Below are 17,480 nucleotides of genomic sequence, written 5' to 3'. Positions count from 1 at the left end.
TGTTTACATGTCAGTCTCTTCCAGTGGCTGGTGAGTGCTATAATCCATCTCAATGTTGAGAAAACAAAGAGCTTTTTGAACAACTTTTTTCCAGTCACAGTGCAACTGTTAGCAGAGAAAGAACATGTCCTTCTTCTAAGAGAAATCTATAGCAAGGTTACTGGAGAAGTAGTTAACGAACTCACACACAGCAATTCGCAATGCCCTACAGCACTGTAACTAACGCCTTCTTTTAACAGAGCTGCTGGTGACCACATCAGGCTTACACCAGAATCTGACTTTTTTGAAGCAACAATTACATTATACATTTAATGACACTTTTAAGCAGTGAGAAGGTGATTTTCTGATGAGCAAAAAAGAAGAAATTACTAAGGTCTTTTATAATTTAAAAAATAATATACACTTCTTAGATACTTCTTAATCTTACACCACCTTCTTCTAAAGCTGACGACACTTAAGAACATTAGGACTGAAAGAAAAGTCTAAAAATGCTAAAAGAATTTCTAAATTCCTCTTGTGGCAAGTCCTGCTCCTTTAGTTAACTCGGTAATACATCAGTGCTGTGGTATAATGATTTGGATCTGAGGGATTTTCTTTTTGCAGGAGGCCGGAGGAGGAGTCCTCAGCAAAAACAATACACACTGCGTTACGTGTAAGACAGAGAGTAGACGTCTGGCTTTGGAGAGTAGGCGTCTGATTATGCTGCTGGAATAATCCTTAATCCTTCCTGGCCATAGTTTCCTTTCTTTAGCAAGAGAGGATTAGATTAGATCAGTGTTTCTCAAAGTAGGGTTTGCAGAACCTCAGAGAGGGTGCCAAATACTCTCTTCACACTCCTATTGAGATGTCATTTGCCTTGTGCCAACATTTGCACTTGACATTGGTGCCGATGGGGTAAAACTTCTCTAGCAACTTAGCCAAGTAGGGTAGTGCCCACAAACTGTTCAAGCAGTCATATTCTTCACTGTGGCACTCTCATGGAGGAACAACAAAAAAGCAGTACAAAATTTTAGTTTTATAAAATTTGATCCTTGAGTGCATGCCTTTTTAATATTCTGTGATGAAATGGTTCACACTCAGACTACACATCTGCTGCAGATGGAAGTGGGAGTACTGCCCTGAGGACAAGCACTCAATTCCTGCTTTTGTCATGGAATACCATTTTTACTTGAAAAAGCATCTGACAGACATACGTTGAAATATGTTGAATGAACACATTAAGGTTTGGCTGTCTGGCAGACATTTTCTCAAAAGTGAATGAATGGAGCTTGGCATTACAACAAATAACTTCTAACAGTATTTGTTGCCAATGATAAAAGTCATTTTCTTTCAAGTGGTAATTGGAATTTTGGAAAATTTGAATTTATCACCAGCAGCTTGAAGCTTCCCAGTAGTTACTTTTCAGATAAAACTGGTGCTTATGTTAATGAATGATTTTTAAAATATTATACAATGAAGTATATGGAAAACTCACTGAACTAGTGTTTTCTAAATGACCAGTTTAGTTTAATGTTACATGCATGGATAAAAGAATCACTCAAATATGAGACCCAAAATGTAATAGAATACAAAAGTAGATATGGACACAGTTTCAAGTTTTACATTACAATTTCCATTGACAAGTTTTGGTGTAGTATCAAGGAAAAATATCCATGATTATCTGAAAAGGCCACAAAAATATTCCCTTCCTTTCTGACTACTGGAAAGCTGGCTTTTAATATTTCAACATACACAATATCACAACAGACTGAATGCAGGACTAGATATGAGACTCAAACTGTCTTCAATGAAGCCAGACTTTAAAGATATTTGCAGAAAATGTAAATCAATGACATTCTTTTCATTATTTGTTTTTTGCTTTGGCAAAATATTTACGTTGGTGCAAAAGCAATTGCAGTTTTTGTCATTACTTTTATAGTATAGTCAATTTTGTTAAACTAGGTTATTTATGTTAAGCTGTAAAGAGCTGACTGTTATTTCAAAATCTATCTATAAATATACATTTTTCTGCTTATTAGCATTAAATATGGTAAATATTGACAGCTACAACCCATATAAGCAAATGCGTAGTTTTTGAGAGTGTAAAGGGTCCTGAAACTATCAAGTCTGAGAACTACTGAATTAGATGAAATCTCTAACTTCCTATCTCTTTTGAGATTCTTTAATTGTGTGTGTGTGTGTGTGTGTGTGTGTGTGTGTGTGTGTGTGTGAGTGCGTGGGCAGGTGTGTGTGAATGAGAATGGAAAATCAAATCTGGAAATGTTTTAGTTTTTGTTGTTAGGGTTTTACTCCCTTCACCTTTCCTTCCTTGAGAATATAACACGGCAGATCAATAGGAGAAAGTTTTGATGATAAAGTATTAAAAGGTATTTCATCCTGACACAAATATTAATTATAATTAAAATATCACTAGCTGTCAATGTTAGAATATGAACAAATCAAATGCCTGACAAAAATCTCATATAATGTGTCAGAAATTTATTTTACTTGAGTTTATATTTATGGAATATCTCATAAGTTATATTCAAATAATGGCATTTACATTTTTCCCCCAATTTAAAGAAATATCATCACAAGATATTCTTGGAAGAATATAATCTTTTTTAAAAAACAGAGCAGTGTTTTAAAAAGATTTTTTCTTTTTCCTTTTTTTTTTTTTTGAGACCGAGTTTCCCTCTTCTTGCCCAGGCTGTAGTGCAATGGCGCAATCTCTCTCTGCCTCCTGAGTTCAAGCGATTCTCCTACCTCGAACTCCAAGTAGCTGGGATTACAGATGCCCACCACCACGCCCAGCTAATTTTTTGTATTTTTAGTAGAGACGGAGTTTCACCACATTGTCCAGCTGGTCTCGAACCCCTGACCTCAAGTGATTCACCTGCCTTGGCCTCCCAAAGTGCTGGGTTACAGGCATGAGCCATCACAACTGGCCTAAAGGATTTTCTTTTTTTTTTTTAAGAAAAAGTATTCAAAGTCATTTAAAATTATTTTATCCAAACAAAAGTAATCATAAATTCCTCTTTCTAATTAGTACAAGTTAGATGCTGGAATTCTATAAATGTTTTTAGGATTTTGATGCCCCTTAATTTAAAGACAAGAACAATATGTTTACTCTATGAAAAGCATTACTAGATTTATGAATTTCTATTCCTATTGCTATTAGACTTTTAAAAACAAAAAATACCTATACTGTATTTTTGGCTTGCATAACATCCTAAATATCCCTGTCAAACTACTTTGCTTTTATCCCTGCTCAACCCAGCACACTAACCATCTGCATAAAAAAAGATGCAAGCATCTGCTACATTGCAAATGGTCTCAGGGGCAGATGTTTCCATCCTTGTGTTCATGTCACTGGGGCTGGATACATTATTTGAACAGATGTACACAATCTGAAAGTGTTGTGTCCCACAGTGAAATGTCTCCAACTGCTTTCTATCAAAGTACATAAATGCTATTTGCACCTGCATTTATGTTAATGATATAAAGGCAGCAGGGGTTCTGACAGTGTGAGATGTGATGCAATGAAATATATTTACATGGTTAATTGGAATTTCTGAGAGACTCTGATGCCAAATGACCACACTGACATTGATACATACCCAAGTAAATTATCTGATTACCAGCCTGCTTTTTAAGCAATAGAAATACAGCTATTTCGGCCAGGCACAGTGGCTCATGCCTGTAATCCCAGCACTTTGGAAGATGGAGGTGGGCAGATCACCTGAGGTCAGGAGTTCGAGACCAGCCTGGCTAACATAGTGAAACCCCATTTCTACCAAAAATACAAAAAATTAGCTGGGCATGGTGGTGTGTGCCTGTAATCCCAGATTCTTGGGAGACTGAAGCAGGAGAATTGCTTGAACCCAGGAGGCAGAGGTTGCAGTCTGAGATCCCATCATTGCACTCCAGCTGTGCCCGCCCCATAATACGGCTATTTCAAATAACAAAAATATTCATAATCTGAATTTACTAATATTTTAAACTCTAATGTTTTATTCCAACTTCCATATATGGCTGGCCTACTTTATAGTTTTAGGCCACCCAGGTCATTTCCATTTATTCTAAAAGGATATTTCTACAGGCATGTGTGTTTTCCATTTGTTCTTCTGTCAACAGTATAACGTACTAATAATGCACAATGGTATTTTGCAGAAGTTATTACATCGGAAAGTTCCAATTTCCAACATTAAGGAGTTAACCAAAACCAGCTTGCAAATGTCAATCTGTACTTGGTCTGCAGCATAAAATGGTACCAAAAGTCCAAGAACAGCATTTACACCACTTGTTAAGATCAAAATGTTTCCATATGAATTTCACATATTTGGAAACATAATATTTTCATAATACATAGGGAATGATTTTTCCCCCAATAATGAGGTCACAAAGCAATGTTAACCACTAAATGCAAAGCATTACAGAGGTACCCTTTGCTACTGTGTGTTAAATGTGAGGGCTGGAGAGTCACAGATCTTACAACAGTAGTTTTCTTTGTCGCATTACTGAGCTAAGAATTTATGGTTACTTTCAAATAATATATTACTTTATTAACTTGAATTTATAATATCAACAATGCACAAAGTCGTTTTATCTGAGAAAAATATCATAAAGAAAGCTTCTATTCTGCAAGTTATCCTGAGTCTTCTACTGTGCTTTAAAAGTTTTTATAAGGCGCATTCATATGCAGCTGATTCTTGTTATTTGCAGAGTCTGTATTTGTGAATTTGCCTACTTGCTAAAATTTAATTTTAACCCCAAAATCAATACTTGTGGTGCTTCCATGGCCATTCGTGGACATGTGTAGAGAAAGAAAAAATTTCAGCCACTTGACACACACATTCGCAGCTGAGGCAGGACACGGGGACGTCCTGCTTCGTTCAGCTCTCATAAGGTAAACACGCACCCTTTTTACATTTTTGTGCTTTTCCTTGGTGATTTGACTGTTTACTTATGGTCTCCAGCATAGTGCTGAGGGCTGTCTAGTGCTCCTACACACTAGACAACTGTGATGTGCTTTATGGAGAAAACACCTGTGTTAGAGAAGCTTTGTTAAGGCGTGCCTTCTAGTGCTGTGTCTCTGGGTTCAATGTTAAAAAATTAACCCTGTCTATTACATAAAATATCTTTTAACAGAAACACACTTATAACAAGGTTATGTATCAGTTGTTGACAAAAATGTTGTGACTAGAGGCTCACAAGAACCTAACCTTGTATATCCCCAGGAACAAATGGCTCAGTATCTGCTGACTCAGTGTTCCTAGTAATCTTACAGAATACAAGTACCACAAACAACGAGAATCAACCATACCTACTGCATTTGATTGTTATAGGACAAGAATTACTATCCCCACTGGAAAGACAAAGGGACTGAGGTTTACTAATCTGGCCAAGATCACAGAGCCTAAAAAGCAGCACGAAAATAAGCAGAGCTCAGCTTCCCAGCTCAGTGTTCGTTCACTAGATGGAGAGGAAAAGGGAGAGATGGGCAAGGAGGAAAAGAAAAAATAGAAAGAGAGCTTAAGAAAATGGCTTTCATACCATGTTCGAAAGAGTGAAACTACAATTAGATAAAAAGAATAAACTACTTTCAGGTTAAATCCCCCAAAAAGGAAATCCCTGCTTGGATAGGCAACCCAGTGTTACTAATTACAACAGCTGCAAGAAAGAAGAGCTTAGTTGGGTTTTACGTTCCCCTCTTTGCTTCTTTTGCTCACTGTCTGCAATAAATATTTGTTAAATGGACATTTGCTTTCATCGACCTTGGAATTCAATCCACTTTCGTGTTTCATTAAAAAAAAAGATTACAACATTTTCGCAGCATCAGATGTGATTTCTAAAAAATGTTTGAGAGTTTAAAGCATTGTGTACGTAACTTAATATGCTTTTGAGAGCCTACTACATGTCAGGGTTCTTTAAACCCTGCTAAAGACAGAAAACTCATCAATAACTTTATAAAAGACCTAACTGATGCTAAGTCCAAAATAAGTATGATCTTTTCCCCAAACTTTAAGAAAGATGAATATTAACTAACTCCTCCCTAAGTGTTCTCCCCTTAAGTTCTAATAACCTACATTCACAAACACCAAAATGTTATCCTGTAAGATATAAGTATATACTTTTATGTCTGCAAGGCATAAAATATATTTTTAGACAGTATCATAACTATTTTTTATTGAATCAGAAAATCTAGGTTTTTAAAAAAGATCCAAATATGAATTCACATGATAGTAATGGATGTGGCTGTGCAGTCAAATCATGTGGGTCCAGAGGGGGTCGTCTGTGTGTCTTTGCCTCAAAGCGTTTGCTCTCTCTCCACTCCCACTTCTTACTTTCATGAAATAGAAATAGCACTCACAATCTGAAAGCTACCTTGAAATAATACAAACGTTATGACAGAGTTGAGAAAAGTGGATGAAGACCTGCATAAGGCTTGCCTAGGAAATGGCAAACTTAACTGAAAGGCTGACAAGTGACTAAGAATTGACAGACTCCGGTAAAAGAGATTCTCACTTGACTTAAATGAAGACTCCTTCCTAACCAATGAACAATGGGACTTGCTTTAGCCAACGGTGTAGGAACTTCAAATTCATCCTGACTACCCAAGGTACAAACTTCAATGGTCAACTGGCATATTCACAGTGAACTACTTCTTCTTAGCACATAAAACACATACATTGTCCCTGTCAGAGAATCATTTGGCAATGCTACTCACCTGTGTGAGTTTTCTTATATGGCAATTAAATAAATTCACTTGCATTTTTAATCACTGTGGTGACTTTGTCTTTCTTTCAACAAATTTAAATAGTTGGCCTTATTATGTTGTTTTCATGCCTCTTTTTTGAAAAATACAGTTTAGCCTATCATTTGAAAATATCAGACAAAAAAAGAAAGTTATGGAAACTAAATCATATGCCTGAACTTCTCAAAATTCTATAAATTATATCATCATGCAGAAAGGTGTAACAGTGACACTAAGTTATAATAGAAAACTCTATAATGTAGTATAACTTATTGTTAGAGTGATATTACAATGTTAAATCTCTTCACCTGAAATTAGATAGCATTTAAATAGAAGAAACCACAATTTCAAATTTCTTTTCTCCATTTATAATGCTGCCAGTCCTTCCTAGCTTCAAAACCCCTGGCCTAAATTACACTTGCTTGACTTCTGCATATATGTTAATGACTGAACAAACGTCTTTCCTTCCACTGTGTTTCCTGACCAGCCTCAAATCTCTGGCTTTAGCCAACTGTCCTTTTATTCTGATTTTCAAAGTACGTCATATGCTCACTTCTAGTATGGTATCAGTCATGCTTTATTCCAGTTGAGGAGATGCATATACGCTGTTCCAACAGGATTTTAGAGCCCCCTTCAGAGCATCTGAAAGTTCCTGGTATGAATGACCTTGGTGATCATTAAACCTCCTCTACCACATGAACTTTGTCAGGGGACAGGATGTTGGTGCAGCATATTTTCCTTAATTTAAGGCTCACAACTCTGTTGGTGATGCCTTATCTGAATTTTATACATAAATGCATATAATGTGTCTATGTGTTTTTAAGTTGGAAATTCAAAGGTATCATAATTTATGGCTAGCCATCAATGATTTGTTAAATATATCAATCTGCATTTAATAAATGGCATGTGCCCAGCAAACTTCTGTCACACAAATTATGTACATGTAATTAAATAAAATATATGTATTATATATATTGTCATATATATATATGTATATATATATACACATATATATGTGTGTATATATATATATATATACACACACATATATATATATGTATATATATATATACGGTTTTTTTCAGAGACAGGTCTTGTTCTGTTGCCTAGGCTAGAGTGCGATGGCATGATCATAGCTCACTGCAGCCTCAAATTCCTAGGCTCAAGCAATCCTCCTAGCTCAGCCTCCCAAGTAGCTGGGAGTATAGGCACGAGCCACCATGTCCAGCTAATTCTGAAATTTTTTTGTAGAGATGGAGCCTTGCTGTGTTGCCCAGGCTGGTCTCAAACTCCTGGCCTTAAGTTATTTTCCCACTTCAGCCTGCCAAAGTGCTGGGATTACAGGTGGAAGCTGCTGCACCTAGCCATAAATTATATTTGATCATAAATGGAATCATAATTAATAAATCTGATGCCTTTGTTAAAAAATATTAGTATTAATCCAGGACATACAGAAAGCATTTGAATGAATGAATAAATTAATGAATAACTGGGCAATTCTTAGGCCTTACACATATTCAAATATGTTATTTTTCCTTATTGATGTAATTTTCCATAATTTAAGTTATAATTTCTGCCCATTCTGGTTTAAAATGGCTTTAAGCATTCATACGTGTAACAAAGCACAGTATAAACATCAGAGAAGAAAAAGATGATCAAAAATTAAAAATATTCTTTATAAATTCTAAATTATACATTCTTCTAAATTCTTACAGAAATATTCTTTATAAATTAAATATTAATAAATTTATTCTCTATAATTTATATAAAATATTCTTCATAAATTTTATGATAAATCTGGGTTCAAATCTTGGATCAGTCACTTATGGGTGTGTGGTGTTGGCAAAAAGTACCTAATCTTGAACGTGTAAAATAAGGATGACATCTAACTTACTGTGAAGATCAAATAAAACAAAGGATGTAAAGTGTAGGTGGAATGATCATCACACTGGAGGCACATGATTGAGGCTTTTTTAAGCTATTATACCTCCTCTGTCAAATTCCAGGATTAGGCTTAAGCATCTTTAGTCCCAGAAAAGACTGGCGAGGAGGTTTACTTGAGCTCTGGGTAGGGCCAACGGGTCTTACTTTCTGGTCAATGGAGGTATCCAGGCTTATGTTTTAGCTCAGAGAGTAGACATCAGGACAAAAAAAACTGTGCTGAGAAGCAAAGCAGCCAAGAGGTGTGAGTGCCTTCTCCCTCTGTATCAGCCAGAGCCAAGCGGCTCCTTGCTTAGTTAAAACGTAGTCTCACCTTTTTAGAGCTTGAAAGGAAAACCTAGTAATTCTTGATTTTTAAATGGGAAAACTAGGCTTAGGGGCAAAATAACTTTGCCTGGGGCTCCACAGCTGGTTGGAGGCAGGTCTGGAATGGAGTCCAGCTTTCTTGATACTTGTTCCATTATTCTTTCTCCTAAGCCTCTCTTTGCTTGCTTGGACAAAAGGAGGTGACATCAGCTAGGATGCCGAATTTCCAAGCCCTTGATCAGTTACGTATTGCTGCACAAATCTTCCAGAGGATATATACCAGAGAACACTCAAGGAAAACACATGATCTTTATTTCTAGTTGGGATTTGTCCATCTCCTTCCTCGCCCTAGTGTTCCTGGCTGGATTTTGTGGGAGTCTCAAGGACTCTCACTATCGCTTTGGACCAACTCCTGGATAAGAATCAAACCAAGGGGTCTGCTTCCTGTTTCCTCTCATGGGTCCCCTTGGAGCATGTTTGGCCTTCCAAGGCCATTTGGCATCCGAAGCCAAGAGGCAGCCTGCTGGCCATCTCACTGACCAGTCTCAAAGATGGGGAGGGTCCCAGATATTAATAATAACCATCAAGAACAGTAGTTATATCATCATATAAGTGCCTACTACGCAAACAACAATATGCTAGGTGATTTACATATGCTATTTCCTTTAGTCGCCACATATCCTATAGAGTGGGACTTATTATCTTCATTTTATAGATTTACAGATGTGGAAGCTGAGGTCAAATAATATACCTAAGGCTTTAGTGGTTGAACTGAGTTTCAAATCCAGATTCCATGCTCTCAAGAGTTATGATACTACCTTTCTCACTGATAGAGAGGTCAAAGAGTGTTTGCTCGATTTAAGGGTCCTTCATAACAAATTCCTCCCTTTCAATAAAAGCTATGTGTTCCAATAAGGCAGGCTAATTTGGCCTCATTAAAGATATGTCTTTTTTCTCACACATGTCAGAATTTCTCTTCTGTGTGGAAGAGACTAGATGGGACAGGGGAAAGACTGATATTTCTCCCTAGGGTTAGAGTATACCCTTTATGGTGAGGATAATTTAATTGCTCTTGATTAAGAAAGGACTCTATCTCCACCTATCAGCTGTTCTAGAAGATCCAGAAGTGCTTGTTAAAAAAATCATTATTTTATTTTTTATACATTGCATAGAGTAAAGTGGTTTTTCTATTTCTTTTTAAATGGGTATGAGGGGAAACAGGTCAAAGAAATGTATACACAAATTCTGTATCCTCTAAGAGTATGTCTACACATGTGTGTATGAATATATGTGCACATATTCTTCTACCCATTAAAATACTTGTAAGTATTAAAAGCCAACACTTTTTAATTTCATTGATATCTGTTAGTGCTGGTTAACTGCCAGTGAATGGGCAGGACTCTGGAGTTGTGGGTGAAATGAGATGGCCCTGTTCTCAAGGAGCTATCAGCCTAGAAAAAGAGACAGGTCCCTAAAACTCAGGAATCCATATCCACTTAAATAATTTACCAAAAGAAATGAGTTTTCATATATAATCATAATTTGTTTTTAATTCTAGGAAATAAGTTACCTTATGATTAGAGCTCAATGACATTAAATCTATCAAATTAAAACTATAACAGACACATTGTCATTTTCCTCAGCAGTTTATCTTACCTTCATCTTTTGGTGGTACTGATAAAGAATTCTGCATTATGATGTATTTGACTTGAATAGTATCTTTCCTAAAAATAACCAAGCACAAATAATTATTAGAAAATAACTGAGATATCATGTTAATACTAAAAACAAATTCTAAGCTGTTTTGAAAAGTCTGTTTTATAAACACGAGTAATAAGAAATGGATTGAGCTATTAAGAACTGATGTTTTTATTTTCTTCTCATTTTTCTACAAACAGGATTTTGCTGAATGTACTAGAATGGGCTTGGAGACAGATGTAACGACATGCTGGCTTGGACCTTACCCACATTTCTACTCTCGTGGGGTCATGTGTAAGTAGGCAAAGTTAGGATTCTCTGAAAATGTACTCTCTGATAATTGCTTCAAATACTTTAAGAAGAAATAGCTAAAATGCTTAACAATACACAGGCAATATAATTGCAGTATAATCATTTGATGAAATATAATTCAGTCATTAAAATGCACCTGTGAAGATTATGTAGCAACATAAAAATGTTAATGATGTGATGCACTGGATGAACACGCTGAATGACAGACACTAGCATTACAAATACACAAAAAATAAAGAAAATATGTCAAGGTATGTATTTACAGTGTGTTTGGTGATGGAATTACAGGTGCTCTCCCCCACTCCCCACGTTATAGCTATTTTCCAAATTGTGTATAATGTAGGTTTCCATATTAATAAAATATCTAAATAAAACAATTCAAATCTTTGAAAAATAGAAGTAAATATTTTCATAAGCTCTTAAACAAAAAAGTTTCTAAGCATGACACCAAGTACAGAGCCCATTAAGGAAAAGACTGATGAATTTTTCCATTTAAAATTTTTAATATTTTTAAAATAAGAAAATTGGACAAAACTAAAAGGCATGATTCCTATGTCTAGCCAAGGTGGAGTAACAGAGACCAGATTCATGCTTCTGCCTGAAACAACCAAAACGTAGACAGAATATATGAAACAATGTTTTCAAAACACTGAACGTCAGCCATAGAGGTAGGAGGCAGAGAAATTCTAGGCAGACTGAGGCGAGTCCCTGGTGAAACCCCACCTTCAAGCCAAAGTAGCCTGAAACCTGCAGCCCAAGATGAGAAGTTCTATCCCTGTTTGTCTGTTCTCTCCGATTGGTTATTTCTGAATAGGGCCTTTATACGAATCAAATGTTAAATGTTGCCTTTTCCAAAACTGCCCATGGTGTGCCCCGCCCCCCATTCTGTGCCTATAAAGATCCTGGACTCAGTCAGTAGAGAAGCAGCTTGACTGGAGAGAAGCAACTTGGCTTCAGCGGGATGGCTGGACTTCAGAGGAGAGATGGCTTAACTTCTGGAGAGACAGTTTGGCTTCAGGGAAGATTACCTGCCCGTCCCATCCTCTCTCTAGCTCCTCACTCCACTGAGAGCCATTTCCATCACTAAATAAAATTATCTGCCTTCACCATCCTTCAAGTGTCAGCACGACCTCATTCTTCTTGGACCCCACATAAGAGCTTGGGACCCACTGGATGCAGGTACCCAAAAAAGGCTGTGAAACTGGCCCTTTGCCCTTACTGGCAGAGTGCAGATGCCCCACGTGACAAGGCCAGGGGCCCAATGAGCTGATAACACACTGCTGTCCACAAATGGCAAAGCTAAGAGAGCACTGTAGTGTGCCCTCTGGGGTTTCAGGGGACACAGGCACCCCCACCTGGGTGCCACTGCAGGGCATGCACAGAGCTTGCTCCTGCTGGCACCCAAAGCAGCTGGCCGGATCCCACTCTTATTTGCTCATGTCTTCCCTCCTGCAAGGGGTTGAGTGTGGCAGGCTGAGTAAATGCGGCACCCCCATTGCAAGTCCAAGAAAGGAGTCAAAAAACATCCTGCATCATCAGGTCATGAAAAACTGATTCCTGAGAGCCAGGAAAAAATTGCAATGAGCCCTATAGAAATAACTGCGATGAGCCCTATGTGAGGAAAGATCCTTGCAGAGATTTCCAGAATACTGGAAAAGAGAGCTACACACAGAGAGAGCACAACAGAGAGGGTCCCCACAGGGTATTTACCTTTGTAATGATCAGCACAGGCAAGTGAGGAAACACCTCAAGACCAAGGAAAGGTCCAAGGCACACTACAGTCACAGAACAGGAATATTGCCTGTTCCCACCACCTAGAGTAAAAAATCCTCAAAATTCACAAAGGAATGGGTAGAGTACACAGGAGAGTCTTGCCTTACTGGGGGGACTACTCAATTCTAGACTGTGCATTTCTCTGGTTTCACAAAAATCTTAAAGCAAGACATAAATGGATTAACTGTTTCAAACTATTTTAACTATGCACCAGAAAAAAACCTCACAAAATATTTACAGAAATACGAAAATATCTACCACCCAATAAAGTAAAATTCATAATGACTGACATCTAATAAAAATTACCAAGCATCCAGAAATGCAGAAAAATACAATCCATAATTTAGAAAACAATCAAAACTGACCAGGACTGACATATATCAGAGTTAGCAGACAAGGACATTAAGTGTATAACTAGATTTCACATGCTCAAAATGTTAAGTGCAGGTAGAATACATATGAAAAAAATCCAAATAAAATTTCTAGAGATGAAAACTACAATGTATAAGATGAAAAATATACTGCATAAAATTAATGGCACATTTAGACATGTCAGAAGAAAACATAAGCAAATCTGAAGGCACAGCTATCAAGACTACACAGAATGAAGAAGAAGAGAGTAAAACTGAAACACAAACAAACAAACAAACCACAGCCAAGAACATCAGTGAGCTGCAGGAGAACTTTAAGAAGATTAATACGCCAGTTATTTGGAAAGGAGAGAGATGGAAGAGCAGAAAAACTATTTAAGAAATAATGGTAGAACATTTTCCAAAAACTGTGAACCCACAGATCCAAACATCTCAAAACACTGATTCACAAGAAACATGAAACATATGAAGGTATATTATTGCCAAAATGCTCAAAACAAGTGAAAAAAAAAGTTTTTAAAGACACCCAGAGAAAAAGATACATTGCAAAAGGAACAATGATAAGGATCACAACAGATTTCTCCCTATTAATAAAACAATTCGAGTCCAAAGACAATAAACAACAATAACAACTGTAATCTAGAAGTCTTAGAACTCCAGGCCCCAATGTCTTCTCTGATGACTTCTACTGGATATTTAAGGAAGAAATTATACCAATTAGACATAAATCCTTCCAGAAATTTAAAAAGGAGGAAGTCTTTACTATCTAAAAAGCATTATCTAGATATCACAACCAGATAAATCTGTTATGAGAAAAGATTCCTATGGTCCAATATCCTGCATAAGCACAGATGCAAAAGTAATAAACAAATTTCTAGCAAATCAAATCGAACAATATGAGAATATATCATGACCAAGTAGGGTTATCCCAGGAATACAAAATTGGTTTAACATTCAAAATAAATGTAATTCACCATATTAATACATTAAAAAAGAAAACTACATGGTTATTTTAACAGATACAAAAATTGCATGTGATAAAATCCAACATCCAATCCTGATTAAAAAAAAAAAAAACCTTTATAATTTAAGAATAATAAGGAACTCCTCACACTGGTGAAACATTATCTATTAATATGAGAAACCTAAAACTAAAGTCATGCTAAACAATGAAAGACTCAATGATTTCCCTCTAAGTTCACAAACAAGAGAAGGACATCTATTCTCACCACTTCTATTCATCCTTGTATTGGAAGTTCTAGCCAGTGCAATAAAACAAAAATAAATAAAATACATTCAGATCGTGAAGCAAGACATAAAATGGTCTTTATTTGTAGATAACATGTCTAGGTAGAAAATTCAATGGACTCTCCAAAAAGCTCTTCAATCTAATAACTGAGTTGAGCAAGGTTGCAAAATACAAGATCAATACATGATCAATTTACAAAAATAAATTATATTTTTGTATCCTAGAAATAATCAGAAACTGACAAGAAATCAGAAATTAAGACACCATTTATAACAGCATAAAAATGAAATAATTAAGGATAAGCCTGACAAAAATATACAAAAGACCTATACACTGAAAACTAAAAAGCATGAATAGAGAGAAATTTTAAAAGATTAGACAAATGAAGAGATATATCACGTTCAAAGGCTGGAAGACGCAATGTTGTTAAAATGGCAAGTCTTCTTCAAATAGATCTATAGAATCAGTGTAATCCTAATAGAAATCCCAGTAGACTTTTTGTAGAAATCAACCAACTTAATTTTTAAAATTCACAGGAAAATAGAAAGAACCCAGAATAACCAAATTTTCTTTTTAAAGAAAGAAATCAGACTAATGCTACTTTAGTTTCAAGAAAGATAGACATATAGATCAATGCAATGGAATAGAGAGTCCATAAATAAATCCATACAGGTATGTATTCTCATGGAATTCCAAAGGGAAAGCAGTGGAGCATGAATAGTCCCCTCAACAAATGATGATGATTTTTCCATATGCAAAAAGCAAAAAAAGAACTTTGAGCCATACCTCACACCATATACAAAATTTGAAATGCATCATACACCAAAATGTAAAACACAAAACTTCTAAAATAGAAAACTTCTAAAAGAAAATACTGTGCCCTTTAGTCAGGCAAAGATATATTAGATATAGCATCTGAAACATAATCCATAAAATAACAAACTAACAAACTAAATTTCTTCAAAATTACAAACTTCTGCTCTTCAAAAGACACCAATAAGAAAATGAAAAATTTTCTCCCATAAATGGGAGAAAATATCTGAAAATAATCTGAAAAAACTGTAAACAAAAGCTCTCCAAACTAAGTAAGAAAACAAACCTCCTAATTTATAATGGGCTAAAGAGCTGAATATACACTTCACCAAAAAAGATACATGGCTTGCAAATAAGAACATGAAAAGATGTTCAACATCACTGGTTATTAAGAAAAGATACACCTACCTTAGGATCCAGCTAATCCCTTTCTACCAACACAAGAGAAATGTAAGCATATATCTATACAGACTTATACAAAGAATGTTCACAGCAGCTATATTTGTGTAGTTCCAAACCAGAAACAACCCAAATGTTCACCAACAGAAAGAATATGTAAACATACAATGGAACATTACTCAGCAATTTAAAGAAACTATTGATCCACATCACAACAGATATGAATCTTCAAAAATATTATGCTATATAAAAGAAGACAGACATTAAAGAGCAATACTCTATGATTCTACTTCTATAAGATTTTAGAGACTATAAACTATAGTGGCAGAAAGCAAATCAATGGTTGCCTGGGGACAGGGGAGACAGAGAAGGTTGGGGGAGAAACTATAAGCAGGCCTGAGAAACATATATGCATCCACTAAGGTGAAGAATATATTCATTTTCTTGATTATGATTAAGGTTTCAAGGGTATATATGTATATCAAAATTTATTTTATTGTACTTTAAATATATGCAATTGACTGTATGCTAATCATATCTTAATACAGCTGTTAAAATTAAATGGTAAATATTGGGAAAAAATTTAAAAATCACAATAGACATATATACATACATTTATTCACTTAACAGATGTTGTTTGCAGTATTACTATACACTCTGGAGAAGATATACTAAACATAGTTCTTGTATTCCTAATATAAAAGAAATAATGAGATAATGCTCCACTATAAAAATAAGGACTTAAAAATTTATAAAAGACAACATTAAACTAGTAGTCATCAGAAAGAATGTTACGACCTACTAAAATCAAAGAGTTGCAAATTTCTAAAATAATACTACTTTTTTGCCTCTAAATTGGCAGAAAAATAAGACAATATAAACTTTGGAGGGAAGCCCGAGGAAAGGGGTGTGCTTATTTACTTCCTATGTTATAGTTGGTACAAACTCTCTGGCAATGTGCATCCTGAGTCTTCCAATTCTGCATTCCTTTTGGTCCAGACCTTCCTTTCTTCCGCATGTAGGAATTTTGCTCAAAAAATCACCATGGTAATGTGTAAAGCTGTATACTACCATCATCATCATTATCATCCTCATTACCTTCAAAGAAATGTGAAGGGTGTTATTTAAAATATACAAAAAACGTAAAACTTAGAATTAGGGTATATTTTTATAATAAAGTTACTTTTTTAAATGTTTCTTAAAATGTTGAAAAACATAAAAAATGCTCATGACACGTTTTTGTATAAAAGGGCTGGCTATAGCCGTGTGCTGTGGCTCACATCTGTAATCCTAGCACTTTGGGAGGCAGAGGTGGGAGTGTCACCTGAGCCAAGAGTTTCAGACCAGCCTGGGCAACATAGCGAAACCCATCTCTACAAAAAAATACAAAAATTGGCCAGTGTGGTGGTGTGCATCCATAGTCCCAGATACTCAGGAGGCTGAGGTGGGAGGATACCTTGAGGACAGGAGGTTGAACACTGCATGCACTCCAGCCTGACAGCCTGAGACCCTGTCTTCACTCCAAAAAAAGGGTTGGTTACAGAGAAGTATGGTTCAGTTATTTTTTCATAACTCAAGAGAAAAATTACTAAATATCAAAAGTACGTATCTCTCAGTGGGGCATTAAATTGCTACTTAATCTTCCTTTTTATGCTTATAAAGTGATATTACAAAGTTTCCCCAATGAATAAATACTGCTTTTGCAATCAGAAAAAAAAACTACAATAAAGGCCCTGGGCTACGCTTTCCCCTGGTTCCTTCTGCCTCCTGACTGACCAGGTGCTTCTCCCTGTGGGTTTGAATGGTATGGTGTGTCCCTCCTCTAAGGAACTGTAAGTAATAAACTCCTCTTTCAAAGGCAGTTGTCTCTTGACCTGAATAG

At 35.9% G+C, this 17,480-nt stretch overlaps 1 protein-coding gene across 14 annotated transcripts in view; it reads right to left on the bottom strand.

Moving 5' to 3' along the window:
* Window positions 1–17,480, bottom strand: part of ZNF438 (zinc finger protein 438) — a 123,127-nt gene that overhangs the window by 20,388 nt on the left and 85,259 nt on the right. For 11 of the 14 annotated variants that reach the window (XM_037740938.1, XM_037740939.1, XM_037740937.1 and 8 more), the window contains one exon: window positions 10,640–10,707. In XM_037740938.1, the coding sequence (XP_037596866.1) occupies window positions 10,640–10,676 (37 nt within the window). In that variant the 5' untranslated portion in view covers window positions 10,677–10,707. Of the gene's footprint in view, window positions 1–802; window positions 2,171–6,709; window positions 6,855–8,824; window positions 8,897–10,639; window positions 10,708–17,480 lie in introns of those variants that run through there. The other 3 variants (XM_017535428.2, XM_017535429.2, XM_037740944.1) reach the window with 3 other exon arrangements.

This window comes from Cebus imitator, unplaced genomic scaffold, assembly GCF_001604975.1.
Source record: "Cebus imitator isolate Cc_AM_T3 unplaced genomic scaffold, Cebus_imitator-1.0 Scaffold92, whole genome shotgun sequence".
In the NCBI taxonomy this organism is placed as follows: Eukaryota; Metazoa; Chordata; class Mammalia; order Primates; family Cebidae; genus Cebus; species Cebus imitator.
Note: the sequence above shows the minus strand (reverse complement) of the source record. Positions and strands in the feature narration are given on the sequence as shown.